This window comes from Centruroides vittatus, unplaced genomic scaffold (assembly GCF_030686945.1).
Source record: "Centruroides vittatus isolate TY-2023 unplaced genomic scaffold, ASM3068694v2 contig_300, whole genome shotgun sequence".
NCBI classification, from domain to species: domain Eukaryota; kingdom Metazoa; phylum Arthropoda; class Arachnida; order Scorpiones; family Buthidae; genus Centruroides; species Centruroides vittatus.
In genome coordinates, this window is record NW_027121917.1 from 1,139,792 (window position 1) to 1,164,177 (window position 24,386).

General features: G+C 35.4%; 3 protein-coding genes across 10 annotated transcripts in view; 1 reads left to right on the top strand and 2 right to left on the bottom strand.

Annotated features, from left to right (window-relative positions):
* The window catches only part of PICK1 (protein interacting with PRKCA 1), a 40,297-nt gene extending 28,890 nt beyond the window's left edge, over positions 1-11,407 (bottom strand). The window contains exons 1-2 of one of the 8 annotated variants that reach the window (XM_067267269.1): positions 11,253-11,407; positions 6,755-6,861 (exon numbers count right to left, since the gene is read on the bottom strand). In XM_067267269.1, the coding sequence (XP_067123370.1) occupies positions 6,755-6,861; positions 11,253-11,276 (131 nt within the window). In that variant the 5' untranslated portion in view covers positions 11,277-11,407. Of the gene's footprint in view, positions 1-6,754; positions 6,892-11,229 lie in introns of all 8 variants that reach the window. The other 7 variants (XM_067267268.1, XM_067267270.1, XM_067267272.1 and 4 more) reach the window with 7 other exon arrangements.
* Positions 11,408-18,447: 7,040 nt separating this feature from the next.
* LOC136972698 (uncharacterized) lies at positions 18,448-20,269 on the bottom strand. The gene is made up of 2 exons (XM_067267306.1): positions 20,243-20,269; positions 18,448-18,870 (listed from the first exon to the last, which is right to left on the bottom strand). The coding sequence occupies exons 1-2, from the start codon at positions 20,267-20,269 to the stop codon at positions 18,448-18,450; spliced, it is 450 nt and encodes a 149-aa protein (XP_067123407.1).
* A 1,539-nt stretch (positions 20,270-21,808) lies between these two features.
* LOC136972699 (uncharacterized) lies at positions 21,809-24,052 on the top strand. Its single transcript, XM_067267308.1, has one exon. The coding sequence runs from the start codon at positions 21,809-21,811 to the stop codon at positions 24,050-24,052; it is 2,244 nt and encodes a 747-aa protein (XP_067123409.1).
* Positions 24,053-24,386: the final 334 nt, after the last annotated feature.

Consider the following 24,386-nt stretch of genomic DNA (forward strand, 5'->3'; position numbering starts at 1 on the left):
GAGAACCATGCGGTTATGAAATGCTACTATGCATCAGAACCTCAAAAACGTGGTTACCAAAAAAGGATGCACCAACTGTGGAAACAAGAATACCCCGATTCACAAATAACTGAACTTCGATTAGCTGATCAAAGAAGATTCATCATCAGAAATAAAGTGTTCAGTGAACTTGAACTTGAAGAGATTCAGGGGCTCAGTGAGACTGATGGGCAGCAGTTCTCACAACTAACAGTGGCAGATGCTCCGGTGACACTTGGAGCAGCTGAGCAAACCGAACCGGAAGTAAATGTGAACCCTTTACAACAATTTGAAGGACAAGCAGCTGATGCACTGGATGAACAACCAGGAACCTTAACAACAAGGCAACAAGAGCTTAAGGACAGAATCATGGCTCATGCTGCATTAAACGCAGTAAGAAAGCGCCTTCCACCTTTAAAAACAATACCTAGAAAATACCTGGCACCCATCATGAAGGACGTGAATACATTACTTTCTACTATCCAAATAACATCCATTGAGCAGACAAATCAGTTTGCTTACAGTACTGCAGTGATAGTAACAGAAGAGCTGGGGCTCCTAAAACCAGTGCAGCCACCAAGAAAATCAAATGGAAAACCAAAATGGAAGGTCAGGCTGGAGTTGAAAATCAAAAATCTACGATCGGAAGCGAGTAATTTGAAAAATATGAAAGAAAAGAAACTAAAGAATGATAAAATCAAGCAATACCTGGTTAGAAAGTATTGGCTGAATACCAGAAAAATTGAGGAAGCTCTGGAAATCGTAAAACAACAAATTATAGCAACAGCGAGAAAAATCGAAAGATACGAGGCCAGGATCATCCAGTACAGACAAAACCAACTATTTCAGTCAGACCAAAGACGGTTTTATCAGAGTCTGAGTAAAACAATAGACAGAGTAGCTGAACAACCTGAGAAAGCTGCAACAATTGAGTTTTGGAAAGAACTCTGGGAAAATGAGAAGGACTATAATAAAAATGCTGGATGGATAAAGGAGTTTGAAGTAAAATTCTTAAAGAATAAAATGCAACAGATGGAAATAACAACTGAAATGATTAACAAACGAGTAAAAAAAGTTAAGAACTGGACTTCACCTGGCAATGATCAACTGCACGGATTTTGGCTTAAATACTTGACCTGTCTGCATGGAAAAATAGCTCAGCAATTCAACGAGATGTTGCAAAACGAAAATATCAGAGAATGGTTAACAATTGGTAGAACATACTTGATACAAAAAGATCCAGTAAAGGGAACAGCTCCTGGAAACTATAGGCCAATCACATGTCTACCCACTATGTTTAAATTACTGACTGGCATCATAGCTGATAGGATTCAAGATTATCTTGAAGAGAATGACATTTTGCCAGATGAACAGAAAGGCAACAAACGAAAAAGTAGGGGCACAAAAGATCAGCTTTTAATTGACAAAATGATTCTGGAAAACTGCAAAGGCCGAAAAACTAATCTACACATGACGTGGATTGACTACAAAAAAGCTTTTGACTCACTCCCACATAGCTGGATAATCAAGTGCCTAGACACTATTGGGGTTTGCAAAAAGGTTGTTAACTTCATTGAAAACATGATGCGGTACTGGAAGACTGAACTGTTTGTTGGAAATGAAAGCTATGGATTGGTCAACATCAAACGAGGGATTTTTCAGGGAGACTCCTTGTCACCACTGCTTTTCATCATTGCCATGATTCCTCTGTCAGCAATCTTAAAACAAACAAACCTTGGTTATCAAATATCAAAAAAATCTCACAGAATTTCACATCTGCTTTATATGGATGACCTGAAGCTCTACGGAAAAAGTGAAGCTGAAATCTGCTCTTTGACTAACATTGTCCGAATCTTCAGCACTGATATCAGGATGGAGTTTGGACTGGACAAGTGCGCAACTGTGGCACTGAGGAGGGGCAAAATCACTGAAAGTGAGGGTATAAATATGCCAAATGGTCAATCCATAAAGTGCCATCAGCCAGAAGCCTATAAATACCTGGGCATACTGCAGCTGGACAGCATCAGACACGGGCAGGTGAAAACTGTGGTTGGCAGAGAGTACACTCATAGGGTCAGAAAAATTCTTAAAAGCAAGCTCAATGGAGGTAATACCATCAAGGCCATAAATACCTGGGCTATACCTGTCATAAGATACACTGCGGGTATCATAAACTGGACACAAGCGGAATTGGACAATCTGGACAGAAAAACGAGAAAACTCATGACCATTTACTGTTCATTACATCCCCGCAGTGATGTAGACCGGATGTATTTGCCCAGAAAGTTGGGTGGTAGAGGACTTTTACAAGTAAAACAAACTGTTGAAGAAGAAAAATATGCACTGGCAGAATATGTCAAGGAAAGTAACGAACCTGCACTGATTGCTGTCAATAATAGAAAACTCCTTAAAGCACAGCAAACAAAGAATCAGTACAAGAAAACTGCATTACAAGCTAGAGCTGACAGCTGGCGTAACAAGGCGTTACATGGGCAGTTCCTGGACAAAATTGAAGGAAAAGTTGATAAAGAAAAGACCTGGTTATGGCTTATTAATGGAGCACTGAAGAAGGAGACAGAAGGCCTGATTTTGGCAGCCCAGGAACAAGCAATCAGAACAAATGCAATTAAGACCAAAATTGAAAAATCAGCTGATGACCCAACTTGCAGATTGTGTAAAGAAGCTGATGAAACTATTGATCATATCCTCAGCTGCTGTAAAAAAATTGCACAGACAGACTATAAACAGAGACACAATTATGTGGCCCAAATGATCCATTGGAATCTGTGCCACAACTACCATATACCTGTAGGAAAAAACTGGTGGGACCATAAACCCGAAAAAGTAGTTGAAAATGAATGTGCCAAAATACTTTGGGACTTCCGAATTCAGACTGATAAAGTTTTGGAACATAATACGCCAGACCTCACGATTGTGGAGAAGGAAAAAGTGTGGATCATCGATGTCGCCATACCGGGTGACAGCCGAATTGATGAAAAACAACAGGAAAAACTTAACCGATATCACGACCTTAAAATTGAACTGCAACGACTCTGGCACAAACCAGTACAGGTGGTCCCAGTGATTATTGGCACACTGGGGGCTGTGCCAAAAGACCTTGGCCGGCATTTGCAAACCATAAATATTGACAAAATCACCATCTGTCAGCTGCAAAAGGCCACCTTACTTGGATCTGCACGCATCATTCGAAAATATATCACACAGTCCTAAACGCTTGGGAAGTGTTCGACTTGTGGTTTTGTTTTTTTTGAAATCCAGCATTTATATCTCGTTTGCTGTGTATACTCCTTATAAAGGTTTAATAAAATAATGATAAAAATAAGATATTAAAAAAAATAAATAAATAAAATAATAGTAATGAAATAAATAAATACAATAAAAATAAATAAATAAATAAATAAAAAAAAGAAAAAAAGAAAAAACCAAATATACTGTTTTGTTTTTCTTGTCTTTATATGTATATTATGTTTGGGTGTTGGTGTCTACAACTATATGTTACTTAAGTCTTAGGTTAGTATTTATTCTTGTATATAAGTTTAGATTTAGCCCTCTATTTTTATTTTGATTAGTATAATAAGCTATATATACAGTTCATAGAATGCTCAGAGGCTTGGTGATACTTCTACATCTCTATCTCTTCTCGGTATATTACATCTGTTGTCCCACAGACTACCGAATGGTCAGCTTCCCTATGCATTGGTGAATCATTCTTGAAACCAAATATACACTCTTGTAACTCTCTTAGTGCTCTTTGAGCAGAAAGAGAGTGTCTCCTTAACTGCCAACTTTTACAAAAAAAAAAAAAGTTTCATTTCATTCAACAACCAAACCTTCTGTTTGTGCTACTCTGGATAGTGCTGTATTATAGTGCCCTTTATTTATATCGTATACATGCTCTTTAAGCCTTTTGCTCAAATTTCTGGTGATGACACCTATATACTCTTTGTTCATGTCTAGTTGATCATTTTTATAAGGTATCCTGTACACACCAGATTGTTCCTCCCTCTTGATCTTATCCTTGTCGTTTCTAAGTAGACTATAAACCGTGGGAGCCCATTTGTATATTAATCTTGTATTTTTGTAGCTGGCAATTTCCTTCATGATATTGGACATTCCTCTGTTGTACGTGAATTTAGTAAGTTCTTTGTTCATATTCTCCTTTATCTTCTTTTTGTTAGGATCCGAGCAGGGCCGGATTAACCAATAGACAAATTAGACAAATGTCTAGGGCCCGTAATTTGAAGGGGCCAGGCTTCAGTGCAGAATCTTTCTCTATTTTAAAATGAGTTAAAAATTATTTAAGAAATTCGATAGGACAGGAAAGGCTGTCTTTAACAATGCTTACTAAAGAAAGACACACTCTGAAGCGGCTAGATTGATCAATTTTCTGAAATGAAAATCCAAAAACGAAAAATTTAAACATTCAAAAGACTGATTAATAAATGGCTAAAATTATATACAGTAAGACCCTGATATAACGCGGTCTGCTTGACGCCTAAAAAATGCTCAAAATTTATGCTGATTCAAATTAATGCGGTACTTCATTGATTCATATATAATACAATTATTCCCAAACACGAACCAATCAGCAAAAGGTAACAATTCGTCGTAGCACTGTACTTCCCTTAAATCTATGTTTGTTTTGTTCAATTTTGGAAAAAATATAACATCATGGATGCCATAGGAAATACGGACTTTGCTTGGCAAGAATTAACTGATAAATGCAGAACGAAGTGTGGAAGAAGTTATGGTTGGAGATATCCAAGAATTTTTATCAAGAAGAGTCTATCACTGTATCATTAGGTTGACAAAACTGTCAACTTAATCGACACAGATGTAGATGAGCAAGATATTGGGGAGTTACTGCAGGTTTCTGGTAAGAGCCTTACCAACGACGACGTCAAGAACTGGCAGAACAAGGAATTCGTGTAGAACTGGAAAATAGAGATTCTGAAGACAAAGAACCAAAGAACTTGCTACAGATTTCCTAGGAACGCATCCCCCTTGTTAAGCAAGAGATGCGTTCCTAGACGACAAAGTGCTGTACATTTCTCATTGTATCAGAAACTTTTGTTGTACAATTATTATTGTATTAGTGTTTGTATTCTCTATTATTAATAAAAATTTTAAGTGACATTATTTAAGATTTGTTTACAAGCAACTTATTTATATGGGGCCCCAATTTAAATTTTGTCTAGGGCTCGCTAGAGGCTTAATCTGGCACCGAATCCGAGTATGATCTTATTAACTCCTCAATGATTTTTGCTCTAAATCCCAAGGATCTAGCAACGGTTCTGATCCTATTTAATTCTTGCCACCTGTCGTACACATTGGAACAATAATTAAATGCCCTTTCTAATAAGAGCTCTAAATGCCAACATCTTATACGTGTGAGGATCATTGGATGAGGAAGGAATGTATAGTGGATCGTGGGTAGGCTTGATATATTGTGCTTTACCTTTGTGCTTAAGGAACTATTTTCAAATGTAATGCTAATGTCTAAAAAATGCACTTCTGTTGCACTAAGTTGCTCCAATTTTAGTTTTAAACCATCTTTGTTAGAATTTATCTCATTCAAAAAATGTTGTATTCTTCTGAATTCCTCCCTAAAATGAATACATCATCTACATATCTTTTGTATAAGATTATATCCTCTCTAAAATTCCTAATAGTAATTTGTTCTAATTTAGTAGAACCAACTCGCAGAGTAAGCCTGACATTGAGCTTCCCATTGGCACTCCTTTCCTTTGTTTATATATCTTGCCTTCAAATCTGAAGAATGATTGGAAACATATCAAGTCCACAAGCACCTCCATATCCTCAGGGAAGGCCACCAGGTCTGGGTTTAATATGCGTAAGGTGTCAATTAGTGCATGATAACATGAATCCAGTTTTATGGACGAATATAGATTTTCAAAGTCCATGATTGAACCAATCTTTCCATCCATTAAAGATACGGTTTGGAGTTCATTTACTAAGTTTAACAGGTTCCTCGTAATAAAATGGTTATTCTCCATCTGCTCCGATAAATATCTATGCAGGCGCTTCTCCAGTTTATATGTCGGTCCTTTACACTTTTCAACCACCAGTCTGATCTTGTTATTCTTATGTGTTTTTGCAAAACCAAATAGTCTGGGTACACTTACTCTTTTAAATTAAATACAGTTTTAATAATAATTTTAAATAATTGACTTTATAATGAAGTTTCTAAGTGGTGACATAAGTAACAAATTTCTTTTTTAAAGTAAAATTGCAGATATAAATTATGAATCAAATATTGAAGTTTATTTTAAAAAACTTTCATTTAATATATAATATCAAGCACTTTATTTGTGCTTGATATTATATATTAAGCACATATTACATTAAGCACAAAATATCACTATTATATATTATCTAACAATCATAAGAAAATTAAATTTGCTTTGCTTAGTCATAACAAATTTAATAGATAACACACCTAAATTAATAATCAAAATCTAAATTTAACTTTACATAACTTTTAAGATAAATGAGATTTAATATCTACTAGTTTTATGAAAAATTACAAAAAAACATTGAAAAATAAACAAATATAAATCACACTATTACAATTCATTATATATAATTGATGAAATTATTATATAAAGATTAAACTCAACATAATAAAAGCAAACTTAAGAAGTTAAAATTTAAACAAAAAAAATAATTAAAAAATAAAAATAAACAAACATACATGCGATCTTCAAACAATTCCGACTGTGCATACATATCATCCAAGTCTATAGTAGATAATAAATGATACTGATATCTTGGATCACCAAACATTTTCAATATGTCTCTCTACTAAGCATTTAAAATAGCATGGAATTACTGCATATAAAAATTAACAAACAAACAAACTGAATTAAAGAAATATTTAATAAAATAAAAATAAAATTAATTAGAAATAGTGACAAATATCTCAAATAAAAAAAAAAGTGAGAACTTATAAATAATAATTTAATTTAATTAGCTAACAAACAATCATTTGTTAAGAAATTAAATTTAAAAATAAATACATTATTTTAAACTGTTTGAAATGTTTTTATTAGGTTACTTTTTATTTACTATTATATATAATATTAATTGATATATCAAATCTCATATTGATCCCTTGATACTGATATATGAAATCCTTTATAAATTTTTATATTTAATTATAATACATAGCCAAAAAATTTTGCATATTGTTTTGTTTTCTGCAAACCAAATTTGCATTACAGGTTTGTTAATTCCACGCTATAAGAAAAGATGATGATGATTCACGCTCCTTAACAATGTATATTGCATAATTTTCTTTAAATAAATGTTATACATAAAATATTTGAGTATTTTTTTGGCGTGGAATGCATTATCATATTTTACATTAATTTCTATAGGAAATATTGTTTTGCTTAACAAGTGTTTCACATTATGAGTCAGATTCTGGAACGAATTACGCTCGTTAAGCGAAGTTCCACTGTAATTTAAATTTGAAAAAATACTATTCAATGAGATAGACCAATCCAAGCCAATTTATTGCAAGCTGCAAAAAAAAATACGGCAGAAACCATAGAAAACTCTCAGTTACAAAAGACAAAAATGGTAGCTGATGTTTTTCAACTAATAAATACCATTAAAAATTGTCAATTCCAAATTTGCTTTTAAATCCTTGTAACACATCATGCCATCTTCACACCTCCGAGTGTGTTCTTTCAACAAGAAGACCTGCACCTGGCTGAAGCTATGCTCTTTGTACAAAATTCCCAGGGAATTAGAAAAACATCAGGGAACCGGCCACTGAAGTTTTCTATATATTTGAAAAAACATATTCTCTTATGGAAGATTATAATATCACTCTCAACATTACAAGATTAAGATAGTAGTAGCAATATTAAACCAATATCAAAATTGAATCATCAAAAGAATATTACTGTGTGACAACGTTTATATCATTTTTAGATGAATAGCCATATTGAACCTAGAGTCATTAATCAAGGCAAAATTTTTAGCAATTTCAACTGTCAGTCACCTCAAAGACAGATAAACTTCAATGAAGTTGGACTCTATACAAAATTTGGGTCAGTTCTTGAATATCAATGTAAACAAATTCATGGCAGAAGCAATTGTGGTGAAGAAGAATTGGAAATTATAATGAAAAGAAATGAGATCTCATCTTCCATATAGTAGACATTTGTGAAGGAAGTGAAGTATTCTTCAGTGTAAGTTAACTTTTGAAAATCCAAACCATTTTACCTGTTACCACAGTGATAGTAAATTGTTCTCTAACCTACACCAACTAAAAGCATATCTTGAAAATTCCATATCATTAGAATAACCAACTGGCCTTGTTTTGTTAAACATTTAAAGATATTAATGAAATTGCAGTCTTTCTAGTGAAGACATTGTAAATGAATTTGCCAATGCAAACAGAAAAATGTTATGTTAAAATAACAATAATATCATACACTAACCTTTTCATTTTCCAGCACCAGTTTTAATGTTTTGACTAACATTTTCAATCTGTTTTACAGTTCTTCTTCAGATCTATCTCTCATAAGAATTAAATCATTATAAAAATAAAATCATAAGAACTTTCAATATTCAAATTTTAACAAAATAAAACAAGAATAAGGTAATTGAGAGATAGACCTGAAGAACTGTAAAACAGATCAAAAACATTAGTCAACCCATTAAACTTGTGCTGGAAAACAAAAACATTGATGTATAATATCGTTAGAATATTCTCCAGTTTGAATTTATTTTTCATATGAATAAAACAATATGTTGTATATAACATATATATTTTGTATATGTTCAGTTTCTCCTTAGTCTATTGTATTGCACTATTCTACATGAATAAAAACTCAACACCCTAAATTACTCCAGAAGTAGCCTTGTATTTTAATACACAAAAACATTTTTGACCCAGTTTATGGATTTTCATTAGTTACAGAACTGAACATACAAATTTGAATGAAAAACAACAAGAACAATTAAAATTTGTTAATAAGAATACAACAAAGGACAAATAAAAATAAACAACATCAATAAAAATAAATAATGTAAATAAAAACTAATTGCAAAAGTTAAAACAGGGTAAATAACAATATAAATGTTAAAAGTAATCTAGACTTCATAAACTGATTTCCACACATTGGAAAGAGAATGTGTATTATAGTAGTTGACTCAATCAAAAGTTCTGTTAACCTTACAATTTCTAATATTTCCATGTGCATTATGGTGTTTAGATCTGTGGTCAGACTAATAACCTTAGCATCTTCCCTTGATACCATGACATTATGCTCACTTTTGAATACAGGCAGAACCATGTTGTTAAGACCTGTGTCAATAGCATATCTGTAATAGCATATTCTGCAACTGAAAAAGTCATACTTTCTCCAGTTCTTTTGTTTTACTCATTACTCTATTTAATTAATACTTAGATTGTAAAAATTAATAAACTATATTATAAAATAAGTAATTTTTTTTTTAAAAACCTCACTCTTTTCCAAATTCTGCATACAGGCCAAACAGGCCTGATAACAAAAAATTATTTCAACAATTTGTTGTTATCTATCCTGATGAAAATATAATTTAAAGATTTTTTATGAACAATCAAAGCATCAAGTTAAATACATAGCCAAACAATTGCCTTAAATACTTGGATTATAAATCTGCTATTTTTTAAAATAATTAATAATAAGTAATTTGCTACTAGAGGTAGACATTTAGGTGCCATTTCTTATCTAAATTAATAATTAGACAGTAAAATGAATAGTTAATTTATCATGATCATTTCTGTAAAGAAAAAGATTGATGGTGATAAAATTTATAGACATTTTTTAACTTATCCTTTGCCAGTCCACTATAAATTTCTTTTTATAATAATAAATGTTAAAAATCATATTCCCATTTGCAAACAATATTCAGCTACAATAAAAATATGAGAATAATGAAAATCTTGTTTGCTATTTATACTTACTCTTAGAGAAAAAATTTTAAATTATGATTTAAAATTTGAAACCTGAAAAAGTTAACAAATTTGTTAATCTGTTTTGCACAACTAAAATATTTTAAAATAAACAGTAAATTTATTATTACATATTGATCTATTTTTGAACTAAACACTAAAGTCAAATGCTAAATCCCCATTTAAATTTAAAATATTTTTATAATGATTTCTACACAAATTACCTTAAACTTCTCAAAAAAGTAAACTTATCCATTAGTACAGTGGTTCCCAACTGGTATGCTATAAAGTCAGAAATTAGTGATTAAGCTGAATAGGCTTAACCCAAGAGAAGAGGTCCAAAAACAAAAAAATAAAATAAAAAATAAAAGCTGAAAACTAATGGTTCAATTGATATTTTATTTAACATAACTTAATGACATTTTATTCTATTCAAGAATGAAACAGGGGCAAGATCAAAGAGATCTACGCAATCTCAAGTGGTAGTTAATCCACTGTGTGTGTTATGAAACCATTCTTAGCATGCCATACGACAAAAAAAAAAAAAGACAAATTTTAAAATACGTAAAAGCAAATTAATGTAATTCTACAAGTTACCAACTATATTTCAGAAGTTTGTTCCAATAAACTATCATAAAAAAGAATTAAAGAGAGCTTCATAATTGACCCATTGGCTGGTCCCATAATATTTAATAATAGTGTGCCACAAACTTTGCATTATTATTTAACAGTGCCATAATTGTTGGGAATCAATGCATTAGTCCGATCCACATTACAGCAATGTAAATTTATTTGTACAATCTGTAAAACAGGGTATTTTGCTTTATATTATAAAAAAATGAATATTTACATGGCCAAAGATAGAAAACTTTTAATATAAACATGAATGACGTTAATAACTCATAAAAAATTTACTAGAACAACATTGCTTATGTCTTCATAATTATCAAATGCTCACTACAAAAACACTTTTCAATTACTTGTTTATTTTTTAATAAACAATTGATTTTTAATGAGCAAAAGTACAACGGTGTAGCTATGTTTATTACTGATGGAAAGTGTTTAATATAATCTGATAGTGTATTTAAAAAGCTAACTTTCATATTATGTGTATCTCTGATCTTGTTGCTTAACATCCATAAAGTTTACCTAGAAGATTGAAATAATCACAATATAAATTAAATGGCAACATATGCTCGATTCATAACAGAACCCACCACCTGTCCACATTGCAACGTACATCTTGTCTTCCTCCAAGAAGCATCCATCTTCAAACTCGAGCATCGTTATTTACTTATTTTGGTGTTTATCGTTCACAATTTTAATAAATAACTCGAGAACTTTAACAACACACCAATTACATTCTCTCACTTCCTCTAGTTACGAAATTCAACAAAAGTGTTGCCAGTTCATAACCTATAGCTAATATTTTAAAAATTAGCCAAAAAAGAATTTATAATCTTTCACTGAGAGTTGAAAGACCTACTGCTTTGTTCAATTATAATACTTAATTAATTAATTAATTTATTATTATAACATCTGAATAGCCAAAGTGATAAAAGTTCAGTCTACCATTCTGGGGACCTGGGGACCTATTCTGAGCTCTTCTGATAACTCTACGAGAGCGATACACTGGACATTCGATAAGTCCCCTTAGCGAAAGGCAGTTAATGAACCTTAGACAAATCGCTATTCTGTGCTCCACGTTAAGTGGGTTTCGCTACAGGGTAGTCGGTTGAGATGCGTCTGGGTCCCATGCTATCGATAGCTGTTACGCTTTAACCAATCATAGTTTAGTTAACATTGTATTTTTGTCACGTGACTGCAACCCGCCATTTTCTAAGCGAAGCACGTGGTTTTAGCATTTTTTTTAACTCTTTCCGCCCTGAGGGGCACTAAGAGGGCCTCTTTTAGTAGACCCATTATGGGTTCGGCCAGGCCCACAATGGGGTGACCGGTGGTGAGGGACGGGGCCCGACATATCCGAACGGACCACCCCCCGAAAAATTCCTGGGGATTTCTCGACCCGTTCGGATTCGAACCCGGGTTCCCAGAGCGGTAAGCTGCCACCTTGACTGCTCGGCCATCCGGCCTGTGGTTTTAGCATTGTCGTGTATCAGCGCTAGTGAAATAGTTTGTTTTAAAATGTCGAAGAAAGGAGAACGAAGCCAGCGAACTACAAGTCGCCAGTTCGAGATGCTCGTTAATTTTATGGAAGACAACCTTAAACTAATGTCAGGGAAGTTAGATGCTTCCTTTACCGTAAAAGATCGCCAGAAATTGTGGCAAGAAATAGCCGACCGTCTGAATTCCGGTGGAGTCGGCTCACAAAAAGATCCAGAAAGATGGCGGAAAGTAACTGATAGTCATATATTTATTTATATTTAAAGCTATCATTTTAATTTATACATATGCGAATGAAACCTATTTCAGAAATAATGTTCATGCTATAGCTACTTTAAATTTTAGCGAGAAAGCAATTACATTATTCATACAATATTCATAACAGTGGCGTGCCGTCATCGGAAGCGATAGAAGCGCCGATTCCACCTTCCAATGACCTTCCCTTGTATTTTATAAAATATAAATTTTCATATTTTAACGTACTTTGCATTAATTAAAAGTAATATTTTATTATAACTGCATTATGTATCTTTTACAAATTTCTATACTACATGTGAAAAAAAACGATAAGATTGCTGTTGTATATTCGAATAATTCAGTGGCGGAAGGAGTGTCGAAACCGGGTCAGTTTCCAATCAGCCAGATTATATAGGCAGTGGCACATGCGGTTTACAGAGCACCAACCTCACCCGGTTTAGCTGGTAGAAGCAACACACGCATAAAGCATCTAATTTTATATCCCGGACCGGTTCTGAACTGTTAGCCGCCTGCCTGTCAACTTCCAAGCAGCCAGATTATAGGCATTGGCTCATGCGCTTTACAGAGCACCAACGTCACCCGGTTTCGCTGGTGAATGCTTCACACATAAAGCTTCTAATTTTATATCCCGGACCGAGAGGCCCACATTAGGGAGGGTCCGTAGAGCTTGAGCATTCACGACGTCAGGGCCCGGAGTTGTGTTTCGAAGCCGGCGCAAAGCAAAGTTCGAGAAAGTGGAAGGGGGAATCGTTGCACATAGGAGACCCTGACCGGGGTTCGTTGAGAGGGGCGAAAGTGCCTCTTGGACGAGCACGCCCAAAGAATTATGCAAAGGCTTTTGCCTGCTGTATAGGACTGAGGAGAGTGTCCGTCGTTTGGATTATACGTTGGGTGTCCGTGATCGTCGGAGGTGACCTCAGCCGGCGGAAGATGCGGTAGAGCGTAGACTGAGAGGGGGAGAGGCACACAGACGACCCCACCACTCTCGGAGAGCCTGGAGGGTCTTCTGACGGAGTTTCACCTGTAATTGTTTATATTTGTCCCACCAGGAGTACGATGCACGCCTACAGGCAAGACGGAACGCACGACGTTTTGGCGCTCTAATGCGGCTGCATTCGGGGGTCCACCACGGCGGTGTACCCGAGGGAGGAATAGAGCGAATTGTCGTGTTAGCGTTAATAGTTTCGTGGATGTTGTCGACGAAGAGTTAAGAGATGGGATATGAATCCCTGGAGGTCCAAAGCTGATCAAGATTATTGGAGTATTGACTCCAATTTGTGGTACGATGAAGACGTGGGGCAGTCGTCGGGCTAAGGGTGCCCGGGAGGGATAGAGTGATAGAGATCGGGGCGTGGTCGCTAGTTAATGTATCAGCGCAAGGGAGCCACGAGGCGGAGCCCAATAAGTCCGGGGAGCAGAAGGTCAGGTCAATGGCCGATGAGCCGTTAGGATAGAAGTTGTGAGGTGCGCGAATACCGTACACAAAGAAACTGGAATTTTTAAAATCAGAATCTTTAATTCGCGTAACAGGATACAGGAATTTTTGTGGGATGCCAGCAAAAAAAAATCTCTTTCCCCGACAGGTATATATATTAGTATAGTTACCGACACTATGGCGAGAATACCGACATATGTTAAATCTCGCGACGATTCCTTTCTTTTTTTTACAAAATAAGCAGTCTACTAAGAGTAATTAAAATATATGTATATCTTACAACTAAACTTATAACTAATTATAATTAATGTAGGACGATAGATAAATGTAGAAGAATAAAGTAAAGAATAGAATGAAAAAGAAAGGGGTACCCAAATATTTTGGCGTTATTACGGTGCGATATATATATGTTGGACGGATCTCTTCTTAATCGCGAAAAATGTTAATTTCTTCTCTAAAACGTAAATTTCTTGACAGATGTGAACAAAAAAAAATACTCTTAAACGTTTTTCTCGATCGGGATTTTCCTTCTTTCCCTCGTACCTCTTTGTCGTCCCCACGTGGTCCCAAAAAACGTGGTGGAGAGCTACCTTTGGTGCGTCTTTCCTCGTCCAGTCAGCGCCGGATCCAATAGGTGCGAGGCCCGATTGAATTTTTTTTTGCGGGGCCCCTCAAACTTTAAATAACAAGGTTAATTAACTGTTAATTTACATATTGAAATATGTTGTTTTAATTTTAATAATAATATACCTAGATATTTATTTTTGTAACATGTACTATTTTTAAATATATAGATTTTGACGTGATGCGGGGCCCCTTCAAGCGCGGAGCTCGATTGGCACCAATCGCTCCAATCACCTAAAATCCGGCCCTGCGTCCACTCCTAGCCAAAGAATGACCACTTGGTCCCCGTTCTACCCTAAGGGCCGCATACCATCCCATTGTCTTTAAGAGACCACCTGCTGTTGCGCCGTTAATTAAGCACCGGTGGGAGAAAATTCCAGAAAGAGAAGATAATAGTAATAGGAAGAAGAAATAAAGAAAAATATATATTCTAATATAAAATAAAATACAACTGTACAGTACAATAATGGCATTTAGCCACAAAGTAAGTCGGCTCCCCGTCCCAGCAGCATGTCTACTGATGGGAACCAATCGAATAAGATGCGGTCTGCGCCGTCTGGGCGGTTGCACTCATTATCCCAATAGGGATGATGAGCGTTCCAGTCCCCACACACAATACAAGGGGAGTGGTCGTCCCACAAGAGGGAGTCCAGAGGGGTAGTCGGCTGGACGCCGTGTGGGGAATAAACGTTAACAAGAGAGAAGGGGGCCCGTGAAACGTAAATCAGGGTCTCTTGGGATTCGATGCCTATGAGCCAAAGCTCATAGGCATCGAATCCCAAGAAGAATCCCATTCGAATCCCATCGAATCCCCGACGCCTATGAGCTTTGGCTCATAGGCATCGGGGGCAAAAGGCGTGCGGGCCACTGGTTAGCTACCGCTGTTAAGAGACCCCCACCCTGGGCAGTGGTGCGGTCTTGGCGAAACAGAGTAAAGCCTGGAATGGTAAAGACTATGTCCAGTGTTAACCATGTCTCCTGTATCAGGAGGACGTCTACGTTACGGAGCCACGATGCTGCTAGAAGAAGGTCGCGTTTGACCTCTCACATTCCAGTGCACCAAACGCAAGTAGTGCGAGTAGCTAGAGAAATTAGACATTTCGGTTGGAGGTTGTGGATGGGCGGCGGCGAAGTTTAGCCTGCTCTGCTGGTGAGGCTGTGCAGGGGTCATCTAGTGAACTCATTCTCGTGGAGCACGTGAGATCCATATCCAAGGGCGGGCCGTTGGAGTCAGATGCCGCCGATGGTTCGGCAGGGCGAAATTTAAGGCTTTTCTTTTTCTTTGGAAGTTGGGCTGAGGTCAGAGGACTTGTTGGGTGGGAGGGACGTTTAGTTGTGGTGGGTGTGGCAGATTCCCTGTCTGGATTTAATTCACATATAGGCCGGTGGGAATCCTGGGATGAGTTAAGCGAGATAGACTGGGTAATCATGCAAAGCTGGCTTAGTTCCGAGCGTAATGCCTCGACCACGGATTCCAACTGGGAAATGCGTTTTGACAAGGTCGAAATATCGGCTGTTTGCCCAGGTGTGAAGGGAATGGATCGCTTATCCTGCCGAGAGGGGTGGTGAGGGGTCGTATCTAGCGGGAGAGAACGAGGAATTGACACGACTTTAGCGTATGTCGTTGGGGTTTCGCGTCTAGATATGAACAGCGTTGGGTGATGCTGTTTCAGCAAGCGTGCCTCTCATTGATAGGTCAGGCAGCGGGGAGAATTTGCTGTGTGGCAATATTAGGTATGTTTCCCTTTATGAATAATAGGATTCAAATCTACATTTCCTTTAAAACTACGTCTAAGGTTTGTCCCAAAAGTTTAGGTAAAATGATTTTTTAAGTAAGTCAAATTACATTGTTATTTTTATCGTACCAGGAAGAATGTTTTCTTTAACACTTAATTAACAACTAGTTTTGTTATATCTGATTTTTATATTTTAGTTGCAGTTTAACTGGCATGCCGGTCATTCCGCGAAAATACAGTAATAATAATGTTAGTTTCTATCCATTATTTGTGAAATTATGTAATGTAACTGTTTTTTACTCTCTTCATCCTCATGGCACTAAGAAAGCCTTCTTATTCAAGTCTATTGTGGGTTCAGCCAGGCCACAGGGGTGACGAGGAATGTGGTGCGACATGTCCAGATCACTTCCGAAAGAATTTCTGGGATTTTTCGACCCGTTTGGATTCGTTTCCAGATTCCTCAAAGCGGTAGGCTGTCACCTTAACTGTTAAGCTATCCAGCTGTAGCAGTCGTATGTAGTAACTGTACAAACGGCAGTTACAGAGATTCACTGATGTCACAATTAGTAAACACTTCTTTAAGGAATTTATTTCACGTACTGTATGTAAATATAAATTGTAAGTTTTTGTGTCATTAGCAAATGTTGTTTAGAGTGGTTTTCAACTCTTGAATTAACCCCATTTTTTTATTACATTTTTGGATTACTCGTCGCAATTAATGGAAAATGGCAAAGTTTAATCAAATCGGTCAAACAGATTTTGAGAACTAACATAATTCTGTAAGCAACATAGAAGAGATATCACTAACTCTCAGCGTCAATGAAGTAGTATCCTATTATGAAGTTCAAAATAGTATCTTATTTTCTTCTTATACTGTTAGATATTTATATGGAACTGGAAAATATTTATATTAAGTATCCAGAATAATTTTTAAGAGTATAAGAAGTATCTTTAAAGATAATTTAACAGTAAAATTTATTCAACTATTGAAGAATATAAATTTTTTTCAAATAAAATTTAAATATAAAAGATGCAATTTGATTAATAATTTATTACAAAATCATATCAATTTATATAAACTTTTGAGTAAATTAATAAGTTAAGTGACTCATCATTGTTTTCATAATATGCTATAATTGAACTGCATAATAAAATCATATATATATATATAAAAAACTGCAAAGTATGAAAGTTTAGCAACACCAAATTTATTTGTCTTTACTTTCAAGAGAAATTCAACAATTAATACATTTCTGTTAAATAAACATAACTACAATTATTAAAAGAATATAACTGAGTTTCAAGATTTCAAACAATATTTCTTGTGATCAGTAGTATATTAAATTATTTTAATTCCCAGAAAGAAAATGTTTTGTGGACGATACTCACCAGTAACAATATTAAACAAAAATTTACAATTTTTACAAATCAGAAATGACTATCAAGCAATGAATATAAAAAAAAATAAATAAATGACTAGCGTGACAAATTGAAAACTTAATGAATCATTAATTTTTTTAAATTAGAGATTCAAAAGAGAAACAATATCTTCTTGAAAAATATGAATTTGTATGCTTAATCATCACCATCATCTCCAATTTGTTTTCTTCTTTAAATCACCATCATCATCTCAGATTTTGATTTGCATGGAAAACAGATTTGAGTTGAACCATATTGTTCACTGTATATCTTTGGTGGTGCACATCGTCATATGTAGGTGTTCATTTAATATCAATATTATTCCAATCAAGTGCAAAGAGAATTAAAAGAATCTGGCAGAAAATGGATATTAAAATTTTTATATGATCATTTATAAGTTTAAGTTTGTCTATAGTAGAAAATGTCTCAATTTTTTCTTCATACCTATTTTCACAATAAGACTTATCCAAAGAGAAAAAAATGTTCTTTTGATGTACCACATACAAAAAAGATTTATAGTAGACGACTAGAAAATTGAAATGTAAACAGAATGTTTGTAAACATATGGACGGAGTTACATATGGCAAAATAAAAATAAAAAAAATAATAATAATGATAATTTTACTTCAGGCAATTAAAAAAAACAAATTAAAAATTTTCAATCCCCTCTTCTGATTTTTCACTTATCTTTGGCAATATTTGAATGTGACATTTAAGGCAACAATGGAATTTGCCAAATGACTTACAATTTGTTGATATTAGTGTAATCAAACATAATCCCCAATAAACTTTTGAGTAAATTAATAAGTTAAGTGACTCATCATTGTTTTCATAATATGCTATAATTGAACTGTAAGCAACATCACATTCAGTGCAGACATATCGTATCTGTGACAACCAGAATATCTGTAGAGTGGCTTTTTATCAAATCGACATCCAGAACTCTGAACTCCAATAGGAGCTATACAATCAGGTGTCAAGGCACACTGCACCCAAGGGAGCATCAAATGCTGATGGATAAGTCCAATATTATAGAGTAATATGTGACTGGGTTCCACCATGCGATGAAAATAAAAATTATCTTGTCTAGTTTGAAAATAATCAAACATTTTAGGATGCGTTAGAGTTGATGTTGGTTGATCAATGCTCCAAGAAACAAGTCTTTCCTTTTGAGCCTTCTGTAACACACCATCAATTTGACTGGAAATAATTTTGAAGTTAACATCCATCCATATAACTGCACCTGCTTGATCTAAAACTTCCTGCATGAAGAAAATATAAAATTATTAATTATGTTGAAATTATACCAATGATTATCTATTTGCAAAATATTTCAAGTAAAATATACATATTTATTTAATAACTTATCAAATTTATATTACGTCAAATTATATTTTAATATGAAAAACTTTTTCTCTTATCTCATGAACTTTAAAGCTATGATTAAAAAAATAACTTATTTCAAAATTTATTAATTTTTAAATTAAAATAATAAACTTACACTATCCAAAACACTAAATGTTAATTTAAAATTTAAAAAAATATTTACTCAATCACAATATAAGATTATCATCATAAAATAATGTATTTATGAAACCAAAACAGATTTTAAAACAAAATTAATAAAAGTGATAGATTTAAACAATAACTTAATATTGTTGTTTCTTAAACTCTCTAACTGCAAATTCAAAGAAAGTATAGAGATCATTAAGAACAAAAAATGCATAAATAAAAATTTAAGTATGAAAATAAGCGAGAACTGGTTGGAAATATTGTAAAATTAAATTACTGTCAAAACTGGTCCATATTTAGGTATTACACATGTAGTTTTCTGGGTTTTCCTCATACTTAGCCAGTCTACTGATGAGACAAACTCACATCCAACTACCAGTGTTCAGTAGTTTTATCCATTCAGAGCTGCTGGTGGGCAACAATAATGGAGGTTAAAAGTACTAACTTTAATATTCTAGTATTAGATAATTGAAGAATGCTGCAATAATACTGTTCATTAAGTAAATCTGAAAAAGAAACAAAATTGACACCATTTGCTTTCACACACCTTGCCTCACAAGAACACTTAACCCAACCTAATAAAAATAAATATTCTAAACCAGAGGCGAGCAACCTTTTTAATCAACGGGCCTTTAATCAACCTTTTTAATCAATTTAAATTTTAAAATTTTTTGGTGGGCCGCACATAAAGTAACACTTGTTAATAATTTACAAAACTTTATTTATAATAAACATTAGAATAAAAAAATATAAAATTTAAAAAAAGTAAAGATTTTATATACAAATTTTAATGCAAAATAAAAACAAACAAGAAAAGAACAGAAAAACGAATTTACTTGAAATTTTTAATGAGAAATTTGGCACTGTTTTTTCGATACAAGCTGATCAATATCAGCCGAAATTGATCAGGTAGCTACATGTACGCAGCTTTCTAATCATGCATCACTCAGTCTTGATCGGTGGTCATTTTTGATTAATTTCGTGGTTGAAAATAATTGTTCGCAAACATACGTACTTCCGAACAGAAACATCATTTGCTTTGCATTTTTCGTCAAAAGCGGAAATTTCTCAGGGCTCACATAAGATTTATAAAAATTTTTACTGAGAAAAATACATGTTTACCCCCACTATCCTATCAATTCTTCTCATTTCCCTATCTCTATACTTTTCTATCCTTAGGTTTAAGTTAGTTAAGGATCGCGCGGGCTTCATTAGTATTGTCGGGGCTAGTAGTTGCGAAGAACGTAAGCTACTTGGGTTATTGTTACTATCGGACAGTAAGAGAAATTGGACCGAGGAAATCCAAAAACTCATCTGTATATATTGTTTATCGCGAAATTAAATTTGTTTTAATTGAATTCACGTGTCTGTGTATTCCTATCGCGCTTCACACTTCACAATATAATGTACAGTACATTATATATATATAATTTTGTACAAGTTTATATCACTTATGTCATACATTTATCTGGGATATGTTTTTAGGAATGCTATTTGCATAGAGCTTGATCAGTCCAAAGTTTTACTTTATAGTCATCAAGAATATGAGGTAATTGCAAACTACAGGGACACTTTAAAATAGAGTAGAGCATCGACTATCCAAATCAATTGGGGACTGGGTCGTTCGGATAACCGATTATGTACGAAAAAATATATTAACCTATCCCATGTTGAAATTTTTCTCCGTTGCATGTCGCTTCGCATTGAATTTTTGTCGATTTTAAGCCTAACGAAAATTTTTATAATAATAATCATGGCTATTGTATCGTTAAAAATTATTTTTTTATCAACTATACTTCTTACTGTAGACTGGATGAAACTTAATTCTTTCTTCCACGAAAAACCTTGACAATCCAGTGTTTTTATACAACTGCTAACGTTTTCAACCCCTTCGGGGTCTTCATCAGGCACAGCACAAAGGTAGTTTCAAATGCCCGTGAATGGAACCAAGAAACCAAAGCGAGTTCTATTCCAATTTTTGAAATCAAAGAAATTGGAAGATAAAAATGGAACATTATGCACGAGCTATTATCTATTATCTACGCCTGCGTACTATTTACGTTCGCCGCTCTTTAAATTTAAAACAAATTAATGCAATATTAAGTTATTTGTGGGTGTGGACTTCCCTCATAGCAAAATTTCCAGGCTTGCGATATGTTGATTGCATCCTTGTAGATTGCATGCATCAACTACAAGGATGCAATCAACATATCGCAAGCCTGGAAATTTTGCTATGAGGGAAGTCCACACCCACAAATAACTTAATATTGCATTAATTTGTTTTAAATTTAAAGAGCGGCGAACGTAAATAGTACGCAGGCGTAGATAATAGATAATAGCTCGTGCATAATGTTCCATTTTTATCTTCCAATTTCTTTGATTTCAAAAATTGGAATAGAACTCGCTTTGGTTTCTTGGTTCCATTCACAGGCATTTGAAACTACCTTTGTGCTGTGCCTGATGAAGACCCCGAAGGGGTTGAAAACGTTAGCAGTTGTATAAAAACACTGGATTGTCAAGGTTTTTCGTGGAAGAAAGAATTAAGTTTCATCCAGTCTACAGTAAGAAGTATAGTTGTTATATCAAGCTATGCCGGCTAATTCATACAAAAAATTGGTGTTAGCCCTAACTAGAGCTAAGGGCAAATTGGAGTTTCTTATAGAGTGCAGGAACAGAAACGTATACCCTATGTCGATGTTCCGAATCAGACTCCCGATGGGATGTGAATCGCTGTTACCGAAGCTCCGTGAATTATGCTTGAGAAAAGCCATAAGATCAGTAAGAAAAAATGTTTTCTCCAAACTCAAAACTCTGATTAACCTAGAGAATATTATGCATAGACAAAATCCTGCAATGTTAATCGAGCTAAACAGGAAGGTAGCGCTGTATCAAGAAATTCTACAAAGAAGCCTTTCTGAACGATATCGAAAGAAATTGAGGTGGATTATTGGTAAACAGAAGCCTAAGAAGACGTCACAGAATCTCTCGCTGGTCTGCTGGGACAATATTTCCCCCCCTTCGTACCTTACTCGTGCACTAAAACACGGACCGCTGTATGCACCTGGAGATCATATCATACAACCAGAAAAAGTTATGCCTGACGTGGAACACCTGATTACCGGGCTTCCAGAGGTCCAAAAGGAATATTACAGGTGGAAAGTGGTGATCAAGATAAGCGAAAACAACAAGAGGAGGCAAGATGACGGGTTCTGGAGCCTTATACATGCATCCAGGAAATGGTTAAGGCAACAAAACAATGTTATCCTCAGAGCTGACAAAAGCAAGTCCCTGGTACTAATGAAGAGATGCACATACGAGGCTATGATGCAACGATACATCAATGACACTGACTGTGAAAACGCGGAAGATGGATACCTCCAAAGGTTACAGGCAAGGGTGAAACGTTTCACACAAACCAAGTTAGCTGGAGAGTGGGGCTTGCGTAGGGCGGTTGTGGCGTCCCCTGACGTGCCAAGGCTGTTCGCCTTTGCCAAAACTCATAAGGACCTACCCTCTCTCAGACCAGTCCTAGACAAGGCCAGATCCCCCACCAGGGCTTTAGAATCGGCCATACACAAACTTGTGTGTGACCAAATGAGGGCGTACCCTTGGGCTATCAGGAATCCGATCGAACTGGTGGAGTCATTGAGGGTTCTTACCACTACAGAATCAACGTGTATCACCGTTCTTGATTTTGTATCACTGTTCCCGTCCATTAAAATACAGCCGTGCTTTTGCGAGATCAGGGATATATTACTCGCCCGACCACACGCCTATACACACCGCAAACAGATACTAGAATTGGCGCATATCCTCTGTTACTCATCCTTTTTCCGGTTTAATAACAAAACATACGTACAAAAACGAGGTGTCCCCATGGGTAGCCCACTATCGGGTGACTTATGCGAGCTAGTGATCAGGAGACTTGAACAACAAATAATCCCGTCATTCCTTACCAACATCCTCCTCTACAGGAGGTATGTAGATGACATCCTTATCATATGGAAGGCAGAACCAGACATAAATGGGTTTATCAATGCAATGAACACCAACGGGTATGGGCTAAGCGTTAAATTGGAACAAAAAAGCAACATCTTCGCACATTTCCTCGACTTGGACATTCAAATAAGGGATAATAAAATCACGCATAAAGTATTTTACAAACAATGCCATGTACCTCTGTTCATCCCAGCTTCCTCTGAGGATCCATATTCGTATAAGATAGCGGCTTTTAGGGCACTAATTAAGCGCGCGTTCACGCACAACTCGAAGTATGAAGACACAGTGGCCGAGCTAGGCCGTATCCAGGAAGTGGCATCTCAACACGGTTATGATAGGAAAATAGTGTACAACATGGCACGCAAGTACGCACGGGGAAATACTCGTAACAACCTACAAGCCGGGGTAAGATCCGCAGATATTAGTGCAAGAAAAATAGTTGAGTACAACCACCATTTAGATGCGATATACAGAGAAATCGCATCCAGCACCCGAAATAAAATAACTTACAGGAGACCGCGGTCAGTATACAGCTTACTTCGAAATGGGAAGGACAATTTGGACATGAAACACGCACCGGGCGTATATGAGGTTCCCCTGTGGGATGACAGATTTAATAGAAGTCTGGTCTACGTGGGTTCGACCAAACGCTCCCTCCATCAGCGACTCCGAGAGCACAGGTACGACATTGCCAACAATAAACTATCTACCACACTGGCAACGTATGCCACACAGCAGGGAATCACTGCCGACCTCCAAAACGCCCGTATAATCAGAATGTCACAACACACGGACCAACTCAGAACGCTGGAGACCCTAGAGATATATAAAGCGGGTTTGCACAACACGTGCATCAACTACAAGGATGCAATCAACATCTCGCAAGCCTGGAAATTTTGCTATGAGGGAAGTCCACACCCACAAATAACTTAATATTGCATTAATTTGTTTTAAATTTAAAGAGCGGCGAACGTAAATAGTACGCAGGCGTAGATAATAGATAATAGCTCGTGCATAATGTTCCATTTTTATCTTCCAATTTCTTTGATTTCAAAAATTGGAATAGAACTCGCTTTGGTTTCTTGGTTCCATTCACGGGCATTTGAAACTACCTTTGTGCTGTGCCTGATGAAGACCCCGAAGGGGTTGAAAACGTTAGCAGTTGTATAAAAACACTAAATTGTCAAGGTTTTTCGTGGAAGAAAGAATTATTTTTTTATTTCATACAAACAAAATAAATATACTGAAAAATATAAAAACAAAATAA

Excerpts from the sequence above, each read along its gene's own strand:
- LOC136972699 (XM_067267308.1), top strand. The coding sequence starts at position 21,809 with ATGTCGATGTTCCGAATCAGACTCCCGATGGGATGTGAATCGCTGTTA.
- LOC136972698 (XM_067267306.1), bottom strand. The coding sequence starts at position 20,269 with ATGAGAAGAATTGATAGGATAGTGGGG. Across the intron at positions 18,871-20,242 it reads GAATTGATAGGATAGTGGGG|GAAGTTTTAGATCAAGCAGG; the intron begins GTAAACATGTAT and ends TTCTTCATGCAG.